The following is a 22,572-nucleotide window of genomic DNA, read 5'->3' as shown; positions in this document are numbered from 1 at the left end:
AATGTTGTCTCACAGTTATTGCAGACAATGTCACATTGTTGTTTGTTTTTTTACTTGTGGCTTTGATTGTAAGTTCTGTCTCTTATTGAGTATCTGTGATACGGTGCAATTGTTTAACTTCCAAGCTTTAAAGCCAAAACATGTCAGTAAGCAGTAAGTTAATGCAGTGAGCTGAAAGCCTAATATTACACTTATGTACTTTATTTCATTAGAAATTCCCTTTAAAGGTGTTGTATAATTATCTTCTAAAGAGAGAATCCTGGTTCAGTAAATGCACAGACATTGCAAGCTCCCTGTGTTCCAAACATAAGTACATAAGTACTGCCAGGTAAAGTCCCCAGTAAAAGTATATGAAAGTGAGAGTGTACATCATCATCATTTATTTATATAGCGCCACGAATTCTGCAGCGCTGTACAGAGAACTCACTCACATCAGTCCCTGCGCCATTGGAGCTTTCAGTCTATATTCCCTAATATAGACACACACTCATACAGACAGAGACAGACAAAGAGGGAAATAGACAGACAGGGAGAGACTAGGGTCAATTTTTGATAACAGCCAATTAACCTACCAGTATGTTTTTGGAGTTTGGGAGGAAACCGGAGCACCCATAGGAAACCCGAGCACCCATAGGAAACCCACGCAAACACAGGGAGAACATACAAACTCCACACAGATAAGGCCGTGGTCGGGAATCAAACTCATGACCCCAGTGCTGTGAGGCAGAAGTGCTAACCACTAGGCCACTGTGTTTTAACCATAGTTATAACAATCGAGTTATTATGCATTTGTGTTTATATTAATTTGTTCAATATTTTCCTGCTCTATTCTTTCTCTGAAGTCCTGCAAATCTCACAATACAATAAATCTGGTGAGATATAAAATTAGTGATCGCAGACCGTGCTTTTTTTCCCAGTGAGAGCTTCAGCATAATTTGCTGTCTTTCAGTAGCAGGGGGATTTCTCTGAGAACACGTGCCAGCCCGATCAGCGGGCTTAAACGAAGGTACAAAGATAAACGCAGCAGCCATGGACCTGCATGTGCTAAAAACACTAGGAACTGTGTTATTCACACAGTGCTAGCTGGAGTTCAATCACAAACATTGGGAGTTTAATGAAAAATTACCAAGCAGGCATCAAAAGCTTCCTTAAAATGTAAGGCGGTGTTCCAGAGGGAAGCCAGAGATTGTATCAACGCTTCAGTTGTTTGTTAATAAAGGTGTGTTGTTCTATGAAGTCCTAGTGATTGTAAATTATACATTAGGTAGAACAAGTCTTTGATTGAAGCATACTGACCTGAGGTTTTTTTTTTCCTCACCTGTTCATCTCAACCACAGTTCTACAAATATAATTTTTATATATCTTCCTGTTTAACGTTTCACATGGAAGTAAATGCATTTAAAAATCCTTTGTGTCTTCACAGTAAGGAACGTGTGGTTCGAGCAGCAAGTGCACGTGAAACTGTCTCTGTTTTTCATCTTTAGATCTATAAAGTAACCCAAGAACAAAGGCCGGCTTGACAAGTCCGCTTTTATAGTACGTCAGAGGAACCGTTACTGTAACTTTTGTTTGAAGAATTTAAACTTGAGCTGCAGAAATGTTGAGAGGCTGAATCAGTGATACATTTACCATAAGAGGGAATGGGCCATAAGGAATCCTTTGTAGAGGAGAAGTTCCTGTAAGAACTTCAGGTGCTGGGTTTGAGGGGTCAGAATAATTTCAGAACTGAGGTTATGATCGATAGATACATCAAATATCAATATGTCTGTTAAAGAGGATCAACACTCATCTGGCCTGTAAGCTCTCGCTTCCAGGTCCATTGTAATGCAGAAGCTTCTTTGAGAACACTGAATTCTCTTCTTGAAGTCAATTATTTTTTTTGCTACCTGCTAAAAGAAAGCCTGCTGTTCTTTATATGCACCGTGCCTAGGTCAGTTAGCAGGTAAATCCGTCAGATCAAGTGATGGTCTGTCAAATAGATGGGAAGTAGCATGGTGAATTACTGTAAGGTACTTATGGAGTGCTGCAGAATTAAATAAGTTACTGAGAGGAAGCAGTGTGGTTATAATGGAATTAGGATACTGAGTGGACATAGCGCCATTATATAGGTCTAAAATACTAACTGGAAGTAGTATGGTTATATAGAACCCTGAGAGGAAGGAGTGTGGTTATATAGAACCCTGAGAGGAGGGAGTGTGTGGTTATATAGAACCCTGAGAGGAGGGAGGGAGTGTGGTTATATAGAACCCTGAGAGGAGGTAGTGTGGTTATATAGAACCCAGAGAGGAGGTAGTGTGGTTATATAGAACCCTGAGAGGAGGTAGTGTGGTTATATAGAACCCTGAGAGGAGGGAGTGTGGTTATATAGAACCCTGAGAGGAGGGAGTGTGGTTATATAGAACCCTGAGAGGAGGGAGGGAGTGTGGTTATATAGAACCCTGAGAGGAGGTAGTGTGGTTATATAGAACCCAGAGAGGAGGTAGTGTGGTTATATAGAACCCTGAGAGGAGGGAGTGTGGTTATATAGAACCCTGAGAGGAGGGAGTGTGGTTATATAGAACCCTGAGAGGAGGGAGTGTGGTTATATAGAACCCTGAGAGGAGGGAGTGTGGTTATATAGAACCCTGAGAGGAGGGAGTGTGGTTATATAGAACCCTGAGAGGAGGGAGTGTGGTTATATAGAACCCAGAGAGGAGGTAGTGTGGTTATATAGAACCCAGAGAGGAGGTAGTGTGGTTATATAGAACCTAGAGAGGTGGTAGTGTGGTTATATAGAACCTAGAGAGGAGGTAGTGTGGTTATATAGAACCTAGAGAGGAGGTAGTGTGGTTATATAGAACCTAGAGAGGCGGTAGTGTGGTTATATAGAACCTAAAGAGGAGGTAGTGTGGTTATATAGAACCTAGAGAGGAGGTAGTGTGGTTATATAGAACCCAGAGAGGAGGTAGTGTGGTTATATAGAACCCAGAGAGGAGGTAGTGTGGTTATATAGAACCTAGAGAGGAGGTAGTGTGGTTATATAGAACCTAGAGAGGCGGTAGTGTGGTTATATAGAACCCAGAGAGGAGGTAGTGTGGTTATATAGAACCTAGAGAAGAGGTAGTGTGGTTATATAGAACCTAGAGAGGCGGTAGTGTGGTTATATAGAACCCAGAGAGGAGGTAGTGTGGTTATATAGAACCCAGAGAGGTGGTAGTGTGGTTATATAGAACCTAGAGAGGAGGTAGTGTGGTTATATAGAACCCAGAGAGGTGGTAGTGTGGTTATATAGAACCCAGAGAGGAGGTAGTGTGGTTATATAGAACCCAGAGAGGAGGTAGTGTGGTTATATAGAACCTAGAGAGGAGGTAGTGTGGTTATATAGAACCTAGAGAGGAGGTAGTGTGGTTATATAGAACCTAGAGAGGAGGTAGTGTGGTTATATAGAACCTAGAGAGGTGGTAGTGTGGTTATATAGAACCTAGAGAGGTGGTAGTGTGGTTATATAGAACCTAGAGAGGAGGTAGTGTGGTTATATAGAACCCTGAGAGGAGGTAGTGTGGTTATATAGAACCCAGAGAGGAGGGAGTGTGGTTATATAGAACCCAGAGAGGAGGGAGTGTGGTTATATAGAACCCTGAGAGGAGGGAGTGTGGTTATATAGAACCCTGAGAGGAGGGAGTGTGGTTATATAGAACCCTGAGAGGAGGGAGTGTGGTTATATAGAACCCTGAGAGGAGGGAGTGTGGTTATATAGAACCCTGAGAGGAGGTAGTGTGGTTATATAGAACCCAGAGAGGAGGTAGTGTGGTTATATAGAACCCAGAGAGGAGGTAGTGTGGTTATATAGAACCTAGAGAGGAGGTAGTGTGGTTATATAGAACCTAGAGAGGTGGTAGTGTGGTTATATAGAACCTAGAGAGGTGGTAGTGTGGTTATATAGAACCTAGAGAGGAGGTAGTGTGGTTATATAGAACCCTGAGAGGAGGGAGTGTGGTTATATAGAACCCAGAGAGGAGGGAGTGTGGTTATATAGAACCCAGAGAGGAGGGAGTGTGGTTATATAGAACCCAGAGAGGAGGTAGTGTGGTTATATAGAACCCAGAGAGGAGGTAGTGTGGTTATATAGAACCTAGAGAGGCGGTAGTGTGGTTATATAGAACCTAGAGAGGCGGTAGTGTGGTTATATAGAACCTAAAGAGGAGGTAGTGTGGTTATATAGAACCCAGAGAGGAGGTAGTGTGGTTATATAGAACCCAGAGAGGAGGTAGTGTGGTTATATAGAACCCAGAGAGGAGGTAGTGTGGTTATATAGAACCCAGAGAGGAGGTAGTGTGGTTATATAGAACCCAGAGAGGAGGTAGTGTGGTTATATAGAACCTAGAGAGGCGGTAGTGTGGTTATATAGAACCCAGAGAGGAGGTAGTGTGGTTATATAGAACCTAGAGAGGAGGTAGTGTGGTTATATAGAACCCAGAGAGGAGGTAGTGTGGTTATATAGAACCCAGAGAGGAGGTAGTGTGGTTATATAGAACCCAGAGAGGAGGTAGTGTGGTTATATAGAACCCAGAGAGGAGGTAGTGTGGTTATATAGAACCTAGAGAGGCGGTAGTGTGGTTATATAGAACCCAGAGAGGAGGTAGTGTGGTTATATAGAACCCAGAGAGGAGGTAGTGTGGTTATATAGAACCCAGAGAGGAGGTAGTGTGGTTATATAGAACCTAGAGAGGAGGTAGTGTGGTTATATAGAACCTAGAGAGGCGGTAGTGTGGTTATATAGAACCCAGAGAGGAGGTAGTGTGGTTATATAGAACCCAGAGAGGTGGTAGTGTGGTTATATAGAACCCAGAGAGGAGGTAGTGTGGTTATATAGAACCCAGAGAGGAGGTAGTGTGGTTATATAGAACCCAGAGAGGAGGTAGTGTGGTTATATAGAACCCAGAGAGGAGGTAGTGTGGTTATATAGAACCTAGAGAGGAGGTAGTGTGGTTATATAGAACCTAGAGAGGAGGTAGTGTGGTTATATAGAACCTAGAGAGGAGGGAGTGTGGTTATATAGAACCCAGAGAGGAGGTAGTGTGGTTATATAGAACCCAGAGAGGAGGGAGTGTGGTTATATAGAACCCTGAGAGGAGGGAGTGTGGTTATATAGAACCCTGAGAGGAGGGAGTGTGGTTATATAGAACCCAGAGAGGAGGGAGTGTGGTTATATAGAACCCAGAGAGGAGGTAGTGTGGTTATATAGAACCCAGAGAGGAGGTAGTGTGGTTATATAGAACCCAGAGAGGAGGTAGTGTGGTTATATAGAACCCAGAGAGGAGGTAGTGTGGTTATATAGAACCCAGAGAGGCGGTAGTGTGGTTATATAGAACCTAGAGAGGAGGTAGTGTGGTTATATAGAACCCAGAGAGGAGGTAGTGTGGTTATATAGAACCCAGAGAGGAGGTAGTGTGGTTATATAGAACCCAGAGAGGAGGTAGTGTGGTTATATAGAACCCAGAGAGGAGGTAGTGTGGTTATATAGAACCCAGAGAGGAGGTAGTGTGGTTATATAGAACCCAGAGAGGCGGTAGTGTGGTTATATAGAACCCAGAGAGGAGGTAGTGTGGTTATATAGAACCCAGAGAGGAGGTAGTGTGGTTATATAGAACCTAGAGAGGCGGTAGTGTGGTTATATAGAACCCAGAGAGGAGGTAGTGTGGTTATATAGAACCCAGAGAGGTGGTAGTGTGGTTATATAGAACCTAGAGAGGAGGTAGTGTGGTTATATAGAACCAAGAGAGGTGGTAGTGTGGTTATATAGAACCCAGAGAGGTGGTAGTGTGGTTATATAGAACCCAGAGAGGTGGTAGTGTGGTTATATAGAACCCAGAGAGGAGGTAGTGTGGTTATATAGAACCCAGAGAGGCGGTAGTGTGGTTATATAGAACCCAGAGAGGCGGTAGTGTGGTTATATAGAACCCAGAGAGGCGGTAGTGTGGTTATATAGAACCCAGAGAGGCGGTAGTGTGGTTATATAGAACCCAGAGAGGAGGTAGTGTGGTTATATAGAACCTAGAGAGGAGGTAGTGTGGTTATATAGAACCCAGAGAGGAGGTAGTGTGGTTATATAGAACCCAGAGAGGCGGTAGTGTGGTTATATAGAACCCAGAGAGGAGGTAGTGTGGTTATATAGAACCCAGAGAGGAGGTAGTGTGGTTATATAGAACCCAGAGAGGTGGTAGTGTGGTTATATAGAACCCAGAGAGGAGGTAGTGTGGTTATATAGAACCCAGAGAGGTGGTAGTGTGGTTATATAGAACCCAGAGAGGAGGTAGTGTGGTTATATAGAACCCAGAGAGGTGGTAGTGTGGTTATATAGAACCCAGAGAGGAGGTAGTGTGGTTATATAGAACCCAGAGAGGAGGTAGTGTGGTTATATAGAACCCAGAGAGGCGGTAGTGTGGTTATATAGAACACAGAGAGGCGGTAGTGTGGTTATATAGAACCCAGAGAGGAGGTAGTGTGGTTATATAGAACCCAGAGAGGAGGTAGTGTGGTTATATAGAACCCAGAGAGGTGGTAGTGTGGTTATATAGAACCCAGAGAGGAGGTAGTGTGGTTATATAGAACCCAGAGAGGAGGTAGTGTGGTTATATAGAACCCAGAGAGGAGGTAGTGTGGTTATATAGAACCCAGAGAGGAGGTAGTGTGGTTATATAGAACCCAGAGAGGAGGTAGTGTGGTTATATAGAACCCAGAGAGGAGGTAGTGTGGTTATATAGAACCCAGAGAGGAGGTAGTGTGGTTATATAGAACCTAGAGAGGAGGTAGTGTGGTTATATAGAACCCAGAGAGGCGGTAGTGTGGTTATATAGAACCCAGAGAGGCGGTAGTGTGGTTATATAGAACCCAGAGAGGAGGTAGTGTGGTTATATAGAACCCAGAGAGGTGGTAGTGGGCTTAACTAGAATACTGTGAGGAAGCAGTGGAGTTAAATAAGATACTGACAGTGCCTGTATTAGCCTGATAGAAAGTAAGTGAAGCTATTTGACAAGTTGGGAATCTATGTAGACAGCATCAGTGTTGCTGACTAGCAGTGAAAGCTATTAGCAGACTGGCCTCCATGACAAAGTGTCATTTCATAGACAGAGATGTTACAGATATAATAAAAAGTGAGATTATATGAACCATTAATTTTACATAATGTTGGAAAATACAGTTTTTAGTGTGGATTGTTTAGGGATTCCATTTTCTTAGCCAGAAAACTAGGACACCAGCAGACATTCCTCATTGTGCCTTGTTAGTGCTGCCATCTCTTTCCTAGGTACAGCAGTGTATCTTACACCCCAAGATCTTGCTGCCTACTCTCCTCCCAATTTCTCCACACCTTGAGCTTCATTAGAATCTCTCCTTACAAAAATCTAATTTTTACATCTGGTACAATTGAACCTTGTCAGGGCCATCTCCTCCAATAAGGGAGTTAGCATCAAGTTTGTCACCATCCTGACACAATAATACATGTGTTTAACTGAACAGAAATAGGACCAGGAAATGGCATTTGCACTACTCTACCGTGATTTTCCACATTCGGTAAATGTTTAGTGATCGCCATGTTTATCATCACCTCTGAGCCTCTATTAGCGTGTCCTTCATAGTCTCTACTCCTCCCCTCCCCCTGTCCTTCTCAGAATTGGTTGGAGTGTGCCAGAAATAAGTTCTGGTATTCTCATCTATTCTCAATTTACACCTTTCCCCTTTCTGGAGTAATTAGCATTTCTACACCACAAACCATGCATCTGAAGGTCACATTAGTGTGTGTTATCTTTCACATGCACTCTCAGTCCTGTCACTTCCACTTCGACAACTGTCATGTTCACTTTTAGAGTATAAGACACCAGTAAAGAATTACTATAGTCAAAGAAGAACGTGTTCTTAGATTAGTAAGTTAGTGACTCTGGTTTTATTTCCTATTTTATTTCTGAAACTTATTTGTGCAACTTAATTTGTATGTCTTTTTAGCTGTTTTGTAATTAAGCCTTGGAAACATTTTTCAGATTAAATACATTTAATCTAGCATATTATCCTTCATTCTTTGGCTCATGCTACAGGTGTATATGATTTAAGTGTATACTATTAAGAAGTGGTTTTGATGAAAGTAAGGACTCCATAGTCAATCCTTCATGGTGGCAGAAAAGGTGTATTAATTGGTAAGTGACTAAGCTGACGCCAGTCATGGCCAGCTGTTTGAGATTGCTGTATCTGAGATAGGTTGGGCATTCGTGACAAACATTCAGGGGAGAGTCAGCATGTTGGCTATAGAATCCACTCCATGTTTTATTGTGGACGACATATGAAGAAAAGCAAATTAATTCGACTTATGGAATACCTTTTAAACTCCTGATTTGATAATTATATGTTCACGTATATCTACTACTAATACTAGTGAGGTTTCTACAGTAGCATGTAGAGATGGCCATACATTTCCTGTGTTGTTATAGACAGAGTTTCTCTTCTATTGCTTCGTGTATAGCTTTATTGGAGTGAATCTAGGCCCAGTCAGACAATATATTTCCACTGAACACGTACTTTGTTCCTAAAAACTAAAAGAATGAATGGGTTATTGGCTTTTGAAGTTGATCTAACCCATTCAGACAATCGCTGGCCCTGTAAGTAGCAAACCCAGCGCTTTGCACTGGTCTAGAAACAGAAGACCCGAAGGACAGATTAATAATTTGCAGGGTATTTTACATGACATATGGCCGCCATTGTCCTGGTAGAATGTTGAGGTCATATAAAGTTGTAGTACAAAGCAGTTGATGGCTAGGAATCATCCTGTAAGTGGTGACTTAGAGTAGAAGTACTTTAATTAGGAATATACCACAAAGATCACCCAACTCCACCATCACGTGGTTTCATAGTTTTATACATCTGTCCCATATTTTCTACCTCTAAATACAAACATACTTCAGAACTCAAAGACAATTTTTCTAAGGATTTACCTATTTTTCCTTAGAGGATAGTAAAAAAAAAAAAAAGTCCAAATTTATTAAAGTAATTCTTTGAAAATAGGCATTTATTTTATATTGTCCTAACATGTTTGATAGAGATGTGTTTATGTTGTAAGTCCCATAGGGGAGAATAATACTTTTGTTGTTGTTGCTGAATTGAATCACTTCTCTGATGAATGTTTTTGTGACATTTGATGAACTGGCCTTTTTGTTGGAAAAACATAAATGATTTCCTGTAATGAACTCAGCCGGCCTGTCCGGAGAGGTGGCATAATGGGGGCAGCCCTTGTGGAATCTAAATCAACATTTATGAGAATATAGCCTTCACTATGAACTAGTGACCTCACTAAGGTATGAGGTCCAGTCTACACAATGGCTGCTTCCACTGTGTGTATGTTTAAGAGTATCAATATACATGTAAATGCACAAACAAGGACACAAGCAGCTGTACCAATTCAGGTTTAAAATTTGTCCCACCCACAACTCGTTTCAACTCTACCTTGATCTGATCAGCCACACCCACATTCTGATAGACACATCCTCTTTATGATAGACACACCCCTTTTAGGTTTGCCTCATTCCTATGAAGCCACGCCTTCTTTATTATAGACACACCTCTTTTAGGTTCTCAAGAAATGGGGCAGTGTCGCTAAAACAGGGACTATGTTAATGTATGCCTAGATTTGTTTTACGGTTCATTTTAGGGAAAATAAACCCTTCTTAGAAACTAGTTATTTTTTTCACCCAGCAATAAAACACAGGGCTGCCACAAAATGTAATTCATTTCTGCTAGTTATATTTACAGTTTATATTTATTGTAACATACCCAGTTTATCCAAAGTAAATCAAAATCCTTGTCTCGGTGCTTTAATAACTTTTGCAGAAGTTGGGTGGTAAATCTGCATCTACACCAGGAAACTTATTCTCAATGTCCATTTTTTTAGTAAATGTGTAAAATTAAACAGTAATTCAGCATTAGAATTTTGTATATAAACATAGGTGTCAGTCTTTATAAATCTCTGGTCCCTATCATTCATAACACAAACAAACATATCCCCTTATTACTCTTGTTACAGACTGGTGTTATTGTTTATTTCATACCACGAAATAGAGCAGTTCATATAAAAAAATAAATAATAATGTATATTAACACTCTTGTCATTGTGGTGGTCTAAGAGTAAAAATGTCTGTGTATGATGGGGGAAATGGTCACGTTTAATTACTCATTTGCACTTGATAACTATGATCCCTCCAACGTTTTGTTGAATTACCTAGAAGATCTTTTTACAGTTTTGTTTTTTTAAATAAATGTATCTCGTAGTGCGGCGTTTCCCAAAGTGTGCGCCGCGGCTCCCAGGGGTGCCGCGGCGCTGTCACTGGGGTGCCGCGGGCCAGCCATAAAAAAAAAGAAGGAACACAGAAACTTACCAATCCGCTGGGCGGCGGGACCCAGCAGCCTCCTCTCTCCCGCAGCTGTCACTGAATATCGACGTCAGTAACAAGCTGCTGCGGCAGAGAGGAGGCTGCAGGGTCCCGCCGCCCAGCGGATTGGTAAGTTTCTGTGTTCCTTCTTTTTTCTATGGCTGCCGCCTGGCGCGGGGCAGAGTGAGAGGGATCGTGGCAGAGGAGGGGGACAGAGGAGGAGGACATAGAGCAGAGGAGGGGGACAGAGGTCACAGGAGGAGGACAGAGAGCAGAGGAGGGGGACAGAGGGCAGAGGAGGGGGACAGAGGGCAGAGGAGGGGGACAGAGGGCACAGGAGGGGGACAGAGGGCAGAGGAGGGGGACAGAGGACAGAGGAGGGGGACAGAGGACAGAGGAGGGGGACAGAGGGCAGAGGAGGGGGACAGAGGAGAGGGACAGAGGGCAGAGGAGGAGGACAGAGAGCAGAGGAGGGGGACAGAGGGCACAGGAGGGGGACAGCATGACTAAGGGCAATGTGAGAGAGGGCAGTGTGCATGGTTGCAGAGGGGGCAGTGTGCCTGGTTGCAGAGGGGCATTTTTGCACACAACAAAATAAGTATTTCTGTCGTGACCTAAATACTTATTACAATTTTTTGACCCAACTACTTCTAAAACAGAACTGCTCAGTAATTATTTTGGAGGGGTGCCTTGAAAAAATTTGGAGACTCTAAGGGTGCCGCAAACTGCAAAAGTTTGGGAACCACTGTCGTAGTGTTTTGTTCTCATACTTTTCATATATAGTAGGTTAAAGGGGTGATTTTTTTTTATATTATTATTATTTTAGGAGGGGGAGGGTCATGTGTGCCCAAAGTAGCGTTGAATACATTTGACATAATGTAATACAAAACTGTATTTTGCTGTTGTCTTTTGAAGGCCACTTATTGTGATCAGAATACAGTTGGGAGTCGGTTTCAGTGACCGACTCCTGACATTCGCACTTGTGGTCGGGAGCATTCTCTGTTTCTCAATGCGGCCTGCTCTGTTTACTTGCATTGACTGCAGATGAAAGCATTGGGATCAGTTGATCGTCCTCCATTGACATCCCCCCTCCCTTTCACTCACCCAACCTGCAGGTTGCTCTGTAACCACTGCATGTGAAGCCTTACCGTTCCGCCCCATTAGTCAATTGAAGCTCCTCCTGAATCTTTAGGACAGTGGCCCAATGGGATCTGATACTGTTAAAAAATCTGATATTAAGTTGCTCTGATATTATTAGCCCTGTCCTGTGTATGAATTAACCAATCAATACTGTGCATTTCTGCAAGGCAAGTCTGTCCAGCTGTCAGTCACTTGTTGCCTGTTTAGTTAGATAAGCACCACCCTCCTAACATGGGATCCTGCTGCATAGGAGTGAAATGGTTTGATGCATTTATTTAAAGCAACAAGTTAATGACCTTTTTAAGCATGCATTTTTTTAGCTATCCTTCTACAAATCATTATCTGCTTTTCAAAATCTCACGTTGGCAACCAAAAATGGGAAACAGTCATAGTCAGTCTGCTGCATAAACTCAGGGTCCCAGCATGACGTGATGGGAGAAGGAGGATGTCACAGTACAGACAGAGCACAGAGGGGCATTCCAAAGCCTCCCTGCTCAAAACATCATGTGCCGCGTGACTGTGTTTGCCATGGTAGTCCAGAAACCCAAATCATTAACAGCAGCTTGAAGATAAAAAAGCAACATTAAATGGTAAATACCACCATTTTTCTTATAGCCTGTCGCACCTGATTTGTTGTCAGTGGTTTGCTGCTGTAAAGTATATTCTATACACAGCCTTTGATGTTTATTAATCTGAAATAGTGACTTTACTTGCTACAGCTGGTTCTACCAAACTTAAAAGAGCAATTAATAGCTGGTAGTGTTGATTATTGAAAAGCATGGACATATAGTATAATATATTACCATATAACATATTGCGCTTACCAGACTATGCTGATCTGTGCTGTAATATCTATCAGACCCAATACATGACCTGTGTACTTTCCATGACAGTATGCATTTAAAATCACACAAGAAATCCCTTGTGTTGCTGCTCTTGTATTTAAGTTAAAACAACAAACAAAACATAGTTTATCTGGATTTTCTATGTAGCGATGCAAAATCTTAAGTGGGAAATTACAGCATTAAGCACAATGCCATTTAATTTGAACGCTTTGCCTATTTTCTTAAGCGGTTAAGTAATGTGCCAGGCTGCAGTTATTGATTTCCTTCCGCATTTATTATGTGGAAGCTAAATCCACTGCGCTCTCCGGAGAGTCCGCCGGGTGAACTGTGCGCTGGTCGGTGACAGCTGAGACCACCTGATACATAAGCAAGGACTTGGCCTAATATCGCTGCAATTGCACTGGGAATTTTTATTAAGTAAAGGCCCCATTAAAGGCGACAGGATGATGAAGCGTAATGGGCATCCTTCTGGCGTGACATGGTTAGTTTGCTGTAGCAGCCACAGTCCTCTCATTTGTTACCCCAGTGTGGAAGCAGAGGAGTCCAATGTATTGTTGTATCAGTGTAAGCAAACACATAGCACACAGCGGAATCCTCTCTGTGTGTGCATAAAGGGATCTCTCTTATCAGAGATTACTAGGAGCCAGTTACAATATTTACACTCCACATACCATCTTTAATAGTTGCATTAAGTAAATTATATCCGTGAAAATGTTGCACGATGTTCTACAAATATCTTGCAGATGTGAGACAATTGTAATGATTTTTGTGCCTCAATGCTTTTATATTGATTAGCTTAGCAATAATGCAGAATGATTACATATCCTGTGTTGTTATGATGCTCATTGAAGAGGTCTCTCTGAACAGCAGAGATAAACCTTGATGATAGACGCCCTGTGTATGGCAACTCTGTCTTTGAGCATCTAGTGACTGCACTAGATTAGGACATAATCAACATAAAGGCTCTCTCACGTCAGTCCACATCCACATTAAAGTGTATGAAAGTTGATTGAGTACAAATTGGCAATTAACACACCATGTACCTGTTATTGAACAAACCAACAGGCTGCTTACCCTGATGTGTGGCATTCTCTACGTATGGACTGATCTATTCTGTACTCTTTATGTTTATATGGTATATATCGTTATATATAATCACACACATGTACATCTCTGTAAGTGCAGGCCGGGATTACTGGAAACGCCATATAGCATGTTACACCTAAGCATTGCAGATTACCATTTTTATTTTGTATAATAATTACTCATTAAATAATCACTTATTAGGTTGCTGCACAGAAACATGGCTTTGAAGGCCAACAATTTCAAATATATGATATATATATTTTATATTGATACGTAGTTTAGTAACTGTAGAGACCATCACATAAATATACACCCACGCTACATAACCATATACCTATATTTATAGACTTATACATCTAACCACCCACCTTCTAAATTTACATATACACACTTCATGCCATCCAAAGCTATATGCATAGGTATTTACTTATTTTACATGTAATTAATGTTGTATGTTGTGTCTGAGAGATGTGTCCTTATTACCATAAAGTCAGAATTATTTCCTCTAATCTGGAGTCCATTCATGTCTTGTAGAATTAAACATAAAAATGAAAATATTTACTGTATTTTAAAACTGGACATTTGAAAGTGGTTCTACAATGACTGCAGTGCTGGCAACAGACTCTCCGAACGTTCACCTGCGTCCCCACAGCTCCTTTCTGCTTTGTTGTCAAAATTGTTTGCTATAACTTGTACCACTGTTTAAAATGCCCATTGATATATTATTACAGATAGGTATCTCTTTCTTTGATTAAATGTATTGTTTTAACCTACTACAGAGATTAAGGGTAATGTACGGCGCTCTTGAAGGTTAGCGGACTGCCCATGTGGTTATCTATCATTGATTTACTGCAAGCAGAACCGTTATATGATAATGAAAATGCTCATATCTGATTGTCTGCTGTTATTTTTATTTATTTTTATTATATGTCAAAATAGAACATATTGGGGGGTAGATGTGTATCCATTGACATCAATAGGATTATTTTTAAATAAACATTTGACCCTTCCAATACTTACCTTTTGGCTTGAGAAAGTCTCATTCAGGGACGAAACGCGTCGCCTATTGTTGTGGAGCATATCACTGCTTATCACTTGGAGTTTTGAACACATATCCGACACACGGACCTAATTCGAGAGGGACCTGAAAATTTGGTTCCCTGTTTCTGCCCGGGCAGATTTTTTCAGCACACATCACCATGTGCTGACAGCTGTACGCTGTAGAGAGCTGCTACATACGATTAAGGGAACATCGCTTATCAGGATATTGTGGACATTTAACAGCCACAGCTGTAACAACATTCAATCCGGAGAACCGTGAACTGAGCTGAGATTAGAGGATTGTGAGTACCGCTGGTTTTCGCTATCCCTATCTATTGCTGGACACTTGAATTGAACTCTATACTCCGGTTATTGATTCTAGTACCCATTATCATCGTTCTACCATGCTCTCTATTTTTATCCATATATATATGTGATTGTGGCCTGGTTTGCATATTATTGCGGCCCAATAATCATTTATGTGTTCAATTGACAAGTTGATTGCGGTTTTTTATACATACGTTAGGCAAATTATCTCCTTATTTTATTATATTGCTGGATTTCAATACATGTATGTGCATTATTAAATGTTTGAAGTACTTATTCATTCTGCCCTGGTTTTTGAGATATTTTTACTATTTACACCATTTATCCCAGAGTGTCATTTAGCGCTGTTATCCTTTGTTCTATTGACCTTCCAATAGGGTTCCTTAGATCCTGGGATTTGCCCAGTCTTGCTGTTTACAAGGGTGGTTATGAATTTTGCGTCAATACTATTTAGTACAAAAGATTTTATTTTTGGAATAAATATCACTTATGGTGGATCCGCTGTTGTATTGTCTGTAGCTTTGTTTTGCACCTACAGAATCATCTTTGTTCTCAATTGCACTCTCTGGAGATCAGGTTGTGATAATAAGATGATGGTCAGTTCTAGTGCAATTCATGGCAGCAACTATCCAATGAGAGCTCACGTACTTGCACCACATTAGTAATTATACCTTACGTCTGCCCACGTGCGGGGATTTGTGTGTGATGCTCTTATTCTCCGGGCGCTGGCGTCATCTGCCTGGTAGCTGCAGATTTATTGCAGCCACTTTTGTCTTGAACGTACTGTAGAGATTTCCATTATATAACAAATTGTATTTCAGTATAAAGATAGACTTAAACCAGTATTAATTAATATTATTAATATGACCATGTTGTATTTCAAATCCGAGTCTGATTCTATTACATATTCATATAAAAGTGTGTTCTGTAAAGTAGCCGTAGATCACTGGCAGAAGTTATGTGACATGCCAGCGATGTAGCCTGGTAGACACAGAGCCAGAAGACAGACTGGTAGCACAGACCCTGTGTGTCAGATGCAGCTAATTCATGGCATGCACTTGTCACCTTGGGCTCCGATTTCTTTTATTTGTCAAATACCATTTGATAAGAAACTACCTGCCCCACTTTCTATCCAGATGGGCTCAGAAGGACCATGTAATGCTGGAAATGCACTCAAATCTTTTTTTCTTTATTTTTATTGTGTGTTTTATATATTTGAATAAGGAGCTCTCTGTAGAAGATTGTGTGTGTGCTTGTTTACTGTCATCCACCAGTATTGTATTAATGATCCCCTTTCCTCTCCTCTGTATCTTCTCTGTTCCTCTATCTCTTTTTTGTATCTCTTCTCTGTCCCTCTATATCTTCTCTGTATCTCCCCTCTGTCCCATCTTCCCTTTCCTCTTCTATAAACAGATAATTCATTGAAAATAAACACAATAATTCTACATGCGAGCTCTATAGGACACAAAAGAGTCTGTTATCTCACAGAACAACATGGACAATGGAGGTGCTTCCAATGGACTGTAATACTGCTGTTTGTAGTAGGAACTTTCACAGAATGTACAGAATATTTTTATGTAAATTATGTATACTGTATATATAATGCACAAGTGACATGAATATATGAAATACACTATGTAGAGAAAAGTATTTGGCCACACCTGTTAATTATTGAGTTTTGAGGTGTTTGAATCAGAGCTGTTGCCAGAGGTTCATAAAATGAAGCACCTAGCCATGCAGTCTCCAGAACGACCCATTTTATATCACAAATGTTTGTAAATGAAGAGCTCAGTGACAGGATGCCACCTTTGCATTAAGACGGTTCGTGAAATTTCATCCCTGCTGGATATTCTACGGTCAGCTGTAAGTGATATTATTAGAAAGTGGAAGTGTTTAGGAGCTACAGCAACTCAGCCACGAAGGGGAAGACCATGTAAAATCAAAAAGCGGGGTCAACGACTGCTAAGTCGCACGGTGTGTAAAAGTCGCCAACGCTCTGCTGATTCCATAGCTGAATAGTTTCAAACTTCCACTGACATTAATGTAAGCACAAAAACTGTGCGTTGGGAGCTTAATGGAATGGGTTTCCATGGCCAAGCAGCTGTATGCAAGCCTCATATCACTAAGACCAATGCCAAGCGTCGGATGGAGTGGTGTAAAGCACACCGACACTGGGCTGTGGAGTAGTGGAAACGTGTTCTGTGGAGTGATGAATCACACTTCTCTGGCAGTCAAATGGGCGTGTCCCCTTTTCTCCAGTGAAGGGCAATCTTAATAATTCAGAATACCAAGTAATTTTGGACAATACTATGCTTCCAACGTTGTGGCAACAGTTTGGGGAAGGCCCTTTTCTATTCCAAAGTGACTGTGCCCCAGTGCACAAAGCAAGGGCTACAAAGACATGTTTTGATAGGTTTGGTTTGGAAGAACTTGACTGGCCTGCACAGAGCTCTGACCTCAACCACATCGAACACCTTTGGGATGAACTGGAACAGAGATTGCGAGCAAGGCCTTCTCATCCAACATCAGTGCCTGACCTGATGAATGGGCACAAATTCCCACAGAAACACTCTAACATCTTGTGGAAAGCCTTCCAAGAAGAGTGGAAGCTGTTATCGCTGCAAAAGGGGTACCAACTCCATATTAAAGTATATGTATTTGAATACAATGTCATTACAGTCCCTGTTGGTGTAACGGTCAAGCATCCGAATACTTTTGTCCATATAGTGTATAGCCTATAAAATATACTCTTATATATGGAGAGTTGTGACATCACATGACTCCTTTATGTGGACCTTATAGCCAACTGACAACTCTCCTTTCCAAGGGCCGCTAATCGATCTAGAATATGGTGCATGTAAATGTCAGCTCTCTATATCGTATGATGGTATACAGATGTGATCTTTCCTACTCTGGAAAGGTAACATCTGGGAAAAAAATGTCATGAGTGCAAAGTTGCCAATATGAACCAATTTCTCCAACTAACTGTCTGCCTAAATTAAACTTTTATCCCGTTGCTGAGCCTTTAGTGCGAGCTGCCGGAGGGGCCCCTGTTTGACCAACGTTACCGACCAGAAGAGTCACCATGATACAATCACTGTTTATTATTTGTAGAACCTGTAACGTTTTCAAGAATAGTTGTGCAGCTTATTTACATAAAGACACTTATATTAAAGATTTAGCGGCTCCTTATATTCAATAGATTGCACAAACCCTGGTAAATTGCATCACAGTCCCATGCAATAATATTTACATAAAGTTATTGCACCAGTCAGCAACTGACGTTGAAACAATCCGATGGAATGTTGATGTTTTGATTTATCTTGTGGAATAAGATAGAATGCAGATATCTACCGTTCCCATTCCAGCAGTCAGTCATGTAAGATGCATCCATCATTCACCTTTTGTCCTCTTCCCGAGGCACATGGAAACAAGGTTTGCCCCAAGTGCCCGGTATTCTAATTGTAGCATACTTTGTCACCATGTAATCAGGAGTACTTATTAATGTGGCATTGATGTGTTGGGTAGCAGTGTCTGTACAATCAATCATGCAGAGATAGCTGGGGAAGAATCTGACAGCATTATCCTGTCACATTATTCAGCCCTTGGGTTTTCTGGCAAAACTTTACGGTGCTCTGTTAGATGTCTTCACTGTGTGCCGGCACTCTGAGAGATGTGCCTTTATTAACCCGGTCACTTCTAATACTATATATAATACATACAGTGAAAATGTCTATCTACATGTAGTGAGAGTCTGAGGTCCATTGTAATCGCTGTGGCACAATGGCTAGCATCGCTGCATGACAGCGCTGTGTGTTTAGACGGGTTTTCTCCCTACTGGTAGGTTAATTGGCTACTGACAAAATTATCCATGTCCTTGTAGGAAATATAGATTGCATGCTCCGCTGTCAAAGATTAAATGTTAATGCTGCATAATATGTAGGCGCTACATAAAATAAAAACCTGTTAATAAAATATCTCTGATAACACATACAAGAGGTACTGAGAAAAACAAACAACTTATGAGTAAGGATATCTTCTACCTGCAGATCACTAAAATGTATTAACTTGTATTTGATCCTCTGTCACTGGTACTGAATTAGAGATGGTCACTGACCCCCGTGTTTTGGTTTTGGATTCGGTTTTGGATCTGGATTACCGTCGTGTTTTGGTTTTGGTTTTGGTTTTGCAAAACCACCATTGCGTGTTTTGGTTTTGGTTTTGTTTGGTTTTGTTTTGCTATTTTTTGGGAAAATCCATGTTTTTGGGCCTAAATTAACCCAATTTAGTGCTCCAACTGTTTTAGAGACAAGTAATCTAATTGTTGAGGTAATAAATCATCCAAAAAAACAGTTTAATTCTTCGTTGGTAGGCCTTCATTTATTCTACACACAAAACAGATTGTCTTCCTCTCCATCTATGCATATTGGCAATGCAGCCATCGTCTTTGAATGTATATTACACCCTACACTTATAGTTAAATATGTTAAGAAATGGAAAAAGCCAGTTTGGTTTCTGTCTCTCTAGGCCCCCCTCCACTTGTATAAAATACCAAAAAATTCAGCCATTATAGACTGTACAATATTAATTGACATGGAGAAAGCCAGTTTGGTTTCTGTCTCTCTAGGCCCCCCTCCACTTGTATAAAAAAAATTTTGGTTTTTGTTTTTTGCACTAATTTGGAAACACTCTGTTGTTTGACATCGCCTTGGCCAGATGACGTACTGGGAACACTAACATCAGGACTGGTGACAGAACCTGGTTGCTCATTCTGATCATATGTGGACTGCTTTGAATCCATTCTGAGCGCAAACCACTGGGGAGTGCTAAAAATTATTTAGTAGATACTGCTGACAGATATGACTTTTGACAGCCAGAAATATTAATGCACAATTAGCGAGGACACCCCAAAAGCACTGAGGAGTGCTAAAAATTATTTAGTAGATACTGCTGACAGATATGACTTTTGACAGCCAGAAATATTTATGCACAGTTAGTGCTGGGGAGTGCCAAATATTAAGAAAAAATAATAAACCTCTATCCTCCCCTCTGCACTAGCGATTTTGGTTAGAGCAATTACAAGAACAATTTTGTATTCTCTGTCCCTGCTCTAATCAGCCTATGACTACACCCTGCTCTCTCCCTCTGTCAAATGGCGATGGATTGCTGTGGAGGCGTGTATTTATAAAGTTGAAGTATCGCGAGAACCGAGCCCCGAGATCCGACGACGTCACAATGACGTTCGGCCTCGATTTGGATTCGGAACGGGCGGGAGAGTACCGAGCTGCTCAGCTCGGTACTCGGATACCCAAAGTTCGGGTGGGTTCGGTTCTCGGAGAACCGGACCCGCCCATCTCTATACTGAATACACTGCGTTTTCTTTATTTTTTCCTATAATGGGTTTTATTTGTTAGTATCATCACTGTATATTTTCCAGCGATGAAATACTGATCTCTGCTACCAAATAAGCTCTTGTAATTATAATGACTTAACGCATGTAATTCTTGTCCATGTTTTAAAGTGTTCTATCACTTTTATTTTTAAACAGATAATTTGTTGGGATTTTCCTACAGCATAATTACTTTCCCCCGGTATAGGCACAGTCAAACAGTTATTCTTTTGTAGGAATGCTAAATACTGTCTATAACAACGCATTGCTCATTGATGATTAGACTTAGGGGGATATTTACTAAACCGCAGGTTTAAAAAAAGTGCATGTGTTGCCTATAGCAACCAATCAGCTTCTAGCTATCATTTTTTTTTTAGGGCATTCTACAAAATGACAGCTAGAATCTGATTGGTTGCTGTAGGCAACATCTCCACTTTTTCAAACCCACAGTTTAGTAAATATACCCCTTGGTGTAAACAATCCATTTTGCGCAATCTGCCTCCTTGATTTGGGAGTGCTCGCATTTCACCCTGCAAAAAATTTCCTAAAATAAATAGAATGCTTTTAGTTGTATTTCTTTTGATATAATTATTTTTGTACTGCCTGTATTTGCTGCTTATTATGAAAACAAACAAATAAATGCACATGAATTTCTAGGTATTTATTTTGATTGTTTACATTGTGAAATGTGATTTTTGTTGTTGTTTGTTTTATTTTGTATGTGTTCGTATTAATATTTTGCTTTTCTTCTATGTGTATAATATTTGGTCCTTTGTTTCCGTCTCCTAGCCTCTACGGAAGACACATGCAGGCGAACCCAGAACCACCGAAGAAGAACAATGACAAGTCCAAGAAGATCAGCCGCAAACCTTTAGCAGCAAAGAATAAATAGATCATGGATAGGCGCCGATCTCTGCATGTGCCTGATTATTTTCTATTTATTTCCTGACATGCCACGTCGGGGGACAGCCACACAGATCTTAAGACCATGATAGTATTGACCGCGTTTGCCTTACTTTATAATCACGCTTGAGGACAGAGAAACATTATTTATGTGTTTGTAACTGTTACACTTTTATATTTAATTATATACTCATTCACAGATATCAGTCTATTTTTTTTCTAGATGTGGATTTTATGTATCCGCTATATAAAAACAATTTTAAAGTAAATCTGTCATACAAAGTTATTTTAATTATAAACGGTGTTTAATTTTTTTATGTGTATTTAGCTATTACATTATTTTTAAGAGCATTTCATTGGCATTTGAGTGCCTATTATTATATTCATTTTTTGCCCTCTGTGAATTCTATATGTAGGTGTCTTGAAAATGTGCAAGGTTGAAACCAACCAATCACAACACCTACATTTTTTTCTCTTTAGCGGATTGGTGGGATCTTGAGTGCTGGCAACATAGAGCGCTAAACACAAGGCCACCTGTGGAAGGAAAGACGCGTGGGAGTTATTTTTCTTATGCCACGTTAATAGCGGCAAAAGTGTGTAATTGCAATAGGTAAATTACATACTTGCAGGAAAATACCCACCCGAAATCCCATTAGAGCAGGAGAACAGTCACTAAGCAAAATGTAAATATTAAATGCACCTCATTATAAAGTTAATAATTCCAACTTGTTTAGGTGTCAGATTTTTTTTTTTCCTACTCCTCTTGCCTTATAAGATCACACCTTAATGTGACATGTTAATGAATACATAAAGTGCGGTAAAATATTTGGTAATAATATTGCAGAGTTGTTTATTTGTTAACCAGCTCAGAATTTTTGATCAGCGACGACTGATGTTTGTCTGCAAAAGTAAAAACTCAACCCAGATTACTGCTTACTATAATATTACGGCCACCGTAATACATTTTATATTTTTTTTTTCTTTTAAAATATTGCTGATTTCATCTTCGTGTATGTGTAATATACTCATGTAAGTATCACAACTTAATATTTGTATTTTATATTGTCAAAGGCCTATTAATTCTTAATTTACAACATGTGCCTAGATTCAGTAAAGGTAGAGATGTCATTATAGCTACCTCCAAGGTGTTGGATGTGTACATTTACCTCTAAAAGACTCTGTGGTCCACTGGCTGATTGGAAAGATCTCCGCAGTATTTAATTCATAAAAACATAAATATTGTTTTTTGCATGACCACATTATCTGCATTAATACATTATATTCCTACCACCAAACTCAACAAATACCTGTCTGTACCAAAGACAAATAGATGCGCACAAAAGTGGAAAACTACTAATTTATACATTTTATTAATGGCCTCTGATGTGTTGGTGCCATCATTCTGCAATTGCCTTCCTTTTTGTTTCCACCCCCAATATTTGGAATACTT

The 22,572-nt window shown here is 40.4% G+C and overlaps 1 protein-coding gene across 1 annotated transcript in view; it reads left to right on the top strand.

Annotated features, from left to right (window-relative positions):
- The window catches only part of RSU1 (Ras suppressor protein 1), a 102,385-nt gene extending 80,534 nt beyond the window's left edge, over nt 1–21,851 (top strand). The window contains exon 9 of the mRNA XM_075211909.1: nt 21,009–21,851. Coding sequence (XP_075068010.1) covers nt 21,009–21,111 — 103 coding nt within the window. The 3' untranslated portion in view covers nt 21,112–21,851. The remainder of the gene's footprint in view (nt 1–21,008) is intronic.
- The last annotated feature ends 721 nt before the right edge of the window (nt 21,852–22,572 follow it).

This window comes from Mixophyes fleayi, chromosome 5 (assembly GCF_038048845.1).
Source record: "Mixophyes fleayi isolate aMixFle1 chromosome 5, aMixFle1.hap1, whole genome shotgun sequence".
Lineage (NCBI taxonomy): Eukaryota > Metazoa > Chordata > Amphibia > Anura > Limnodynastidae > Mixophyes > Mixophyes fleayi.
The sequence above is the reverse complement of the archived record's forward strand: the minus strand, read 5'-3'. Positions and strand labels throughout refer to the sequence as shown.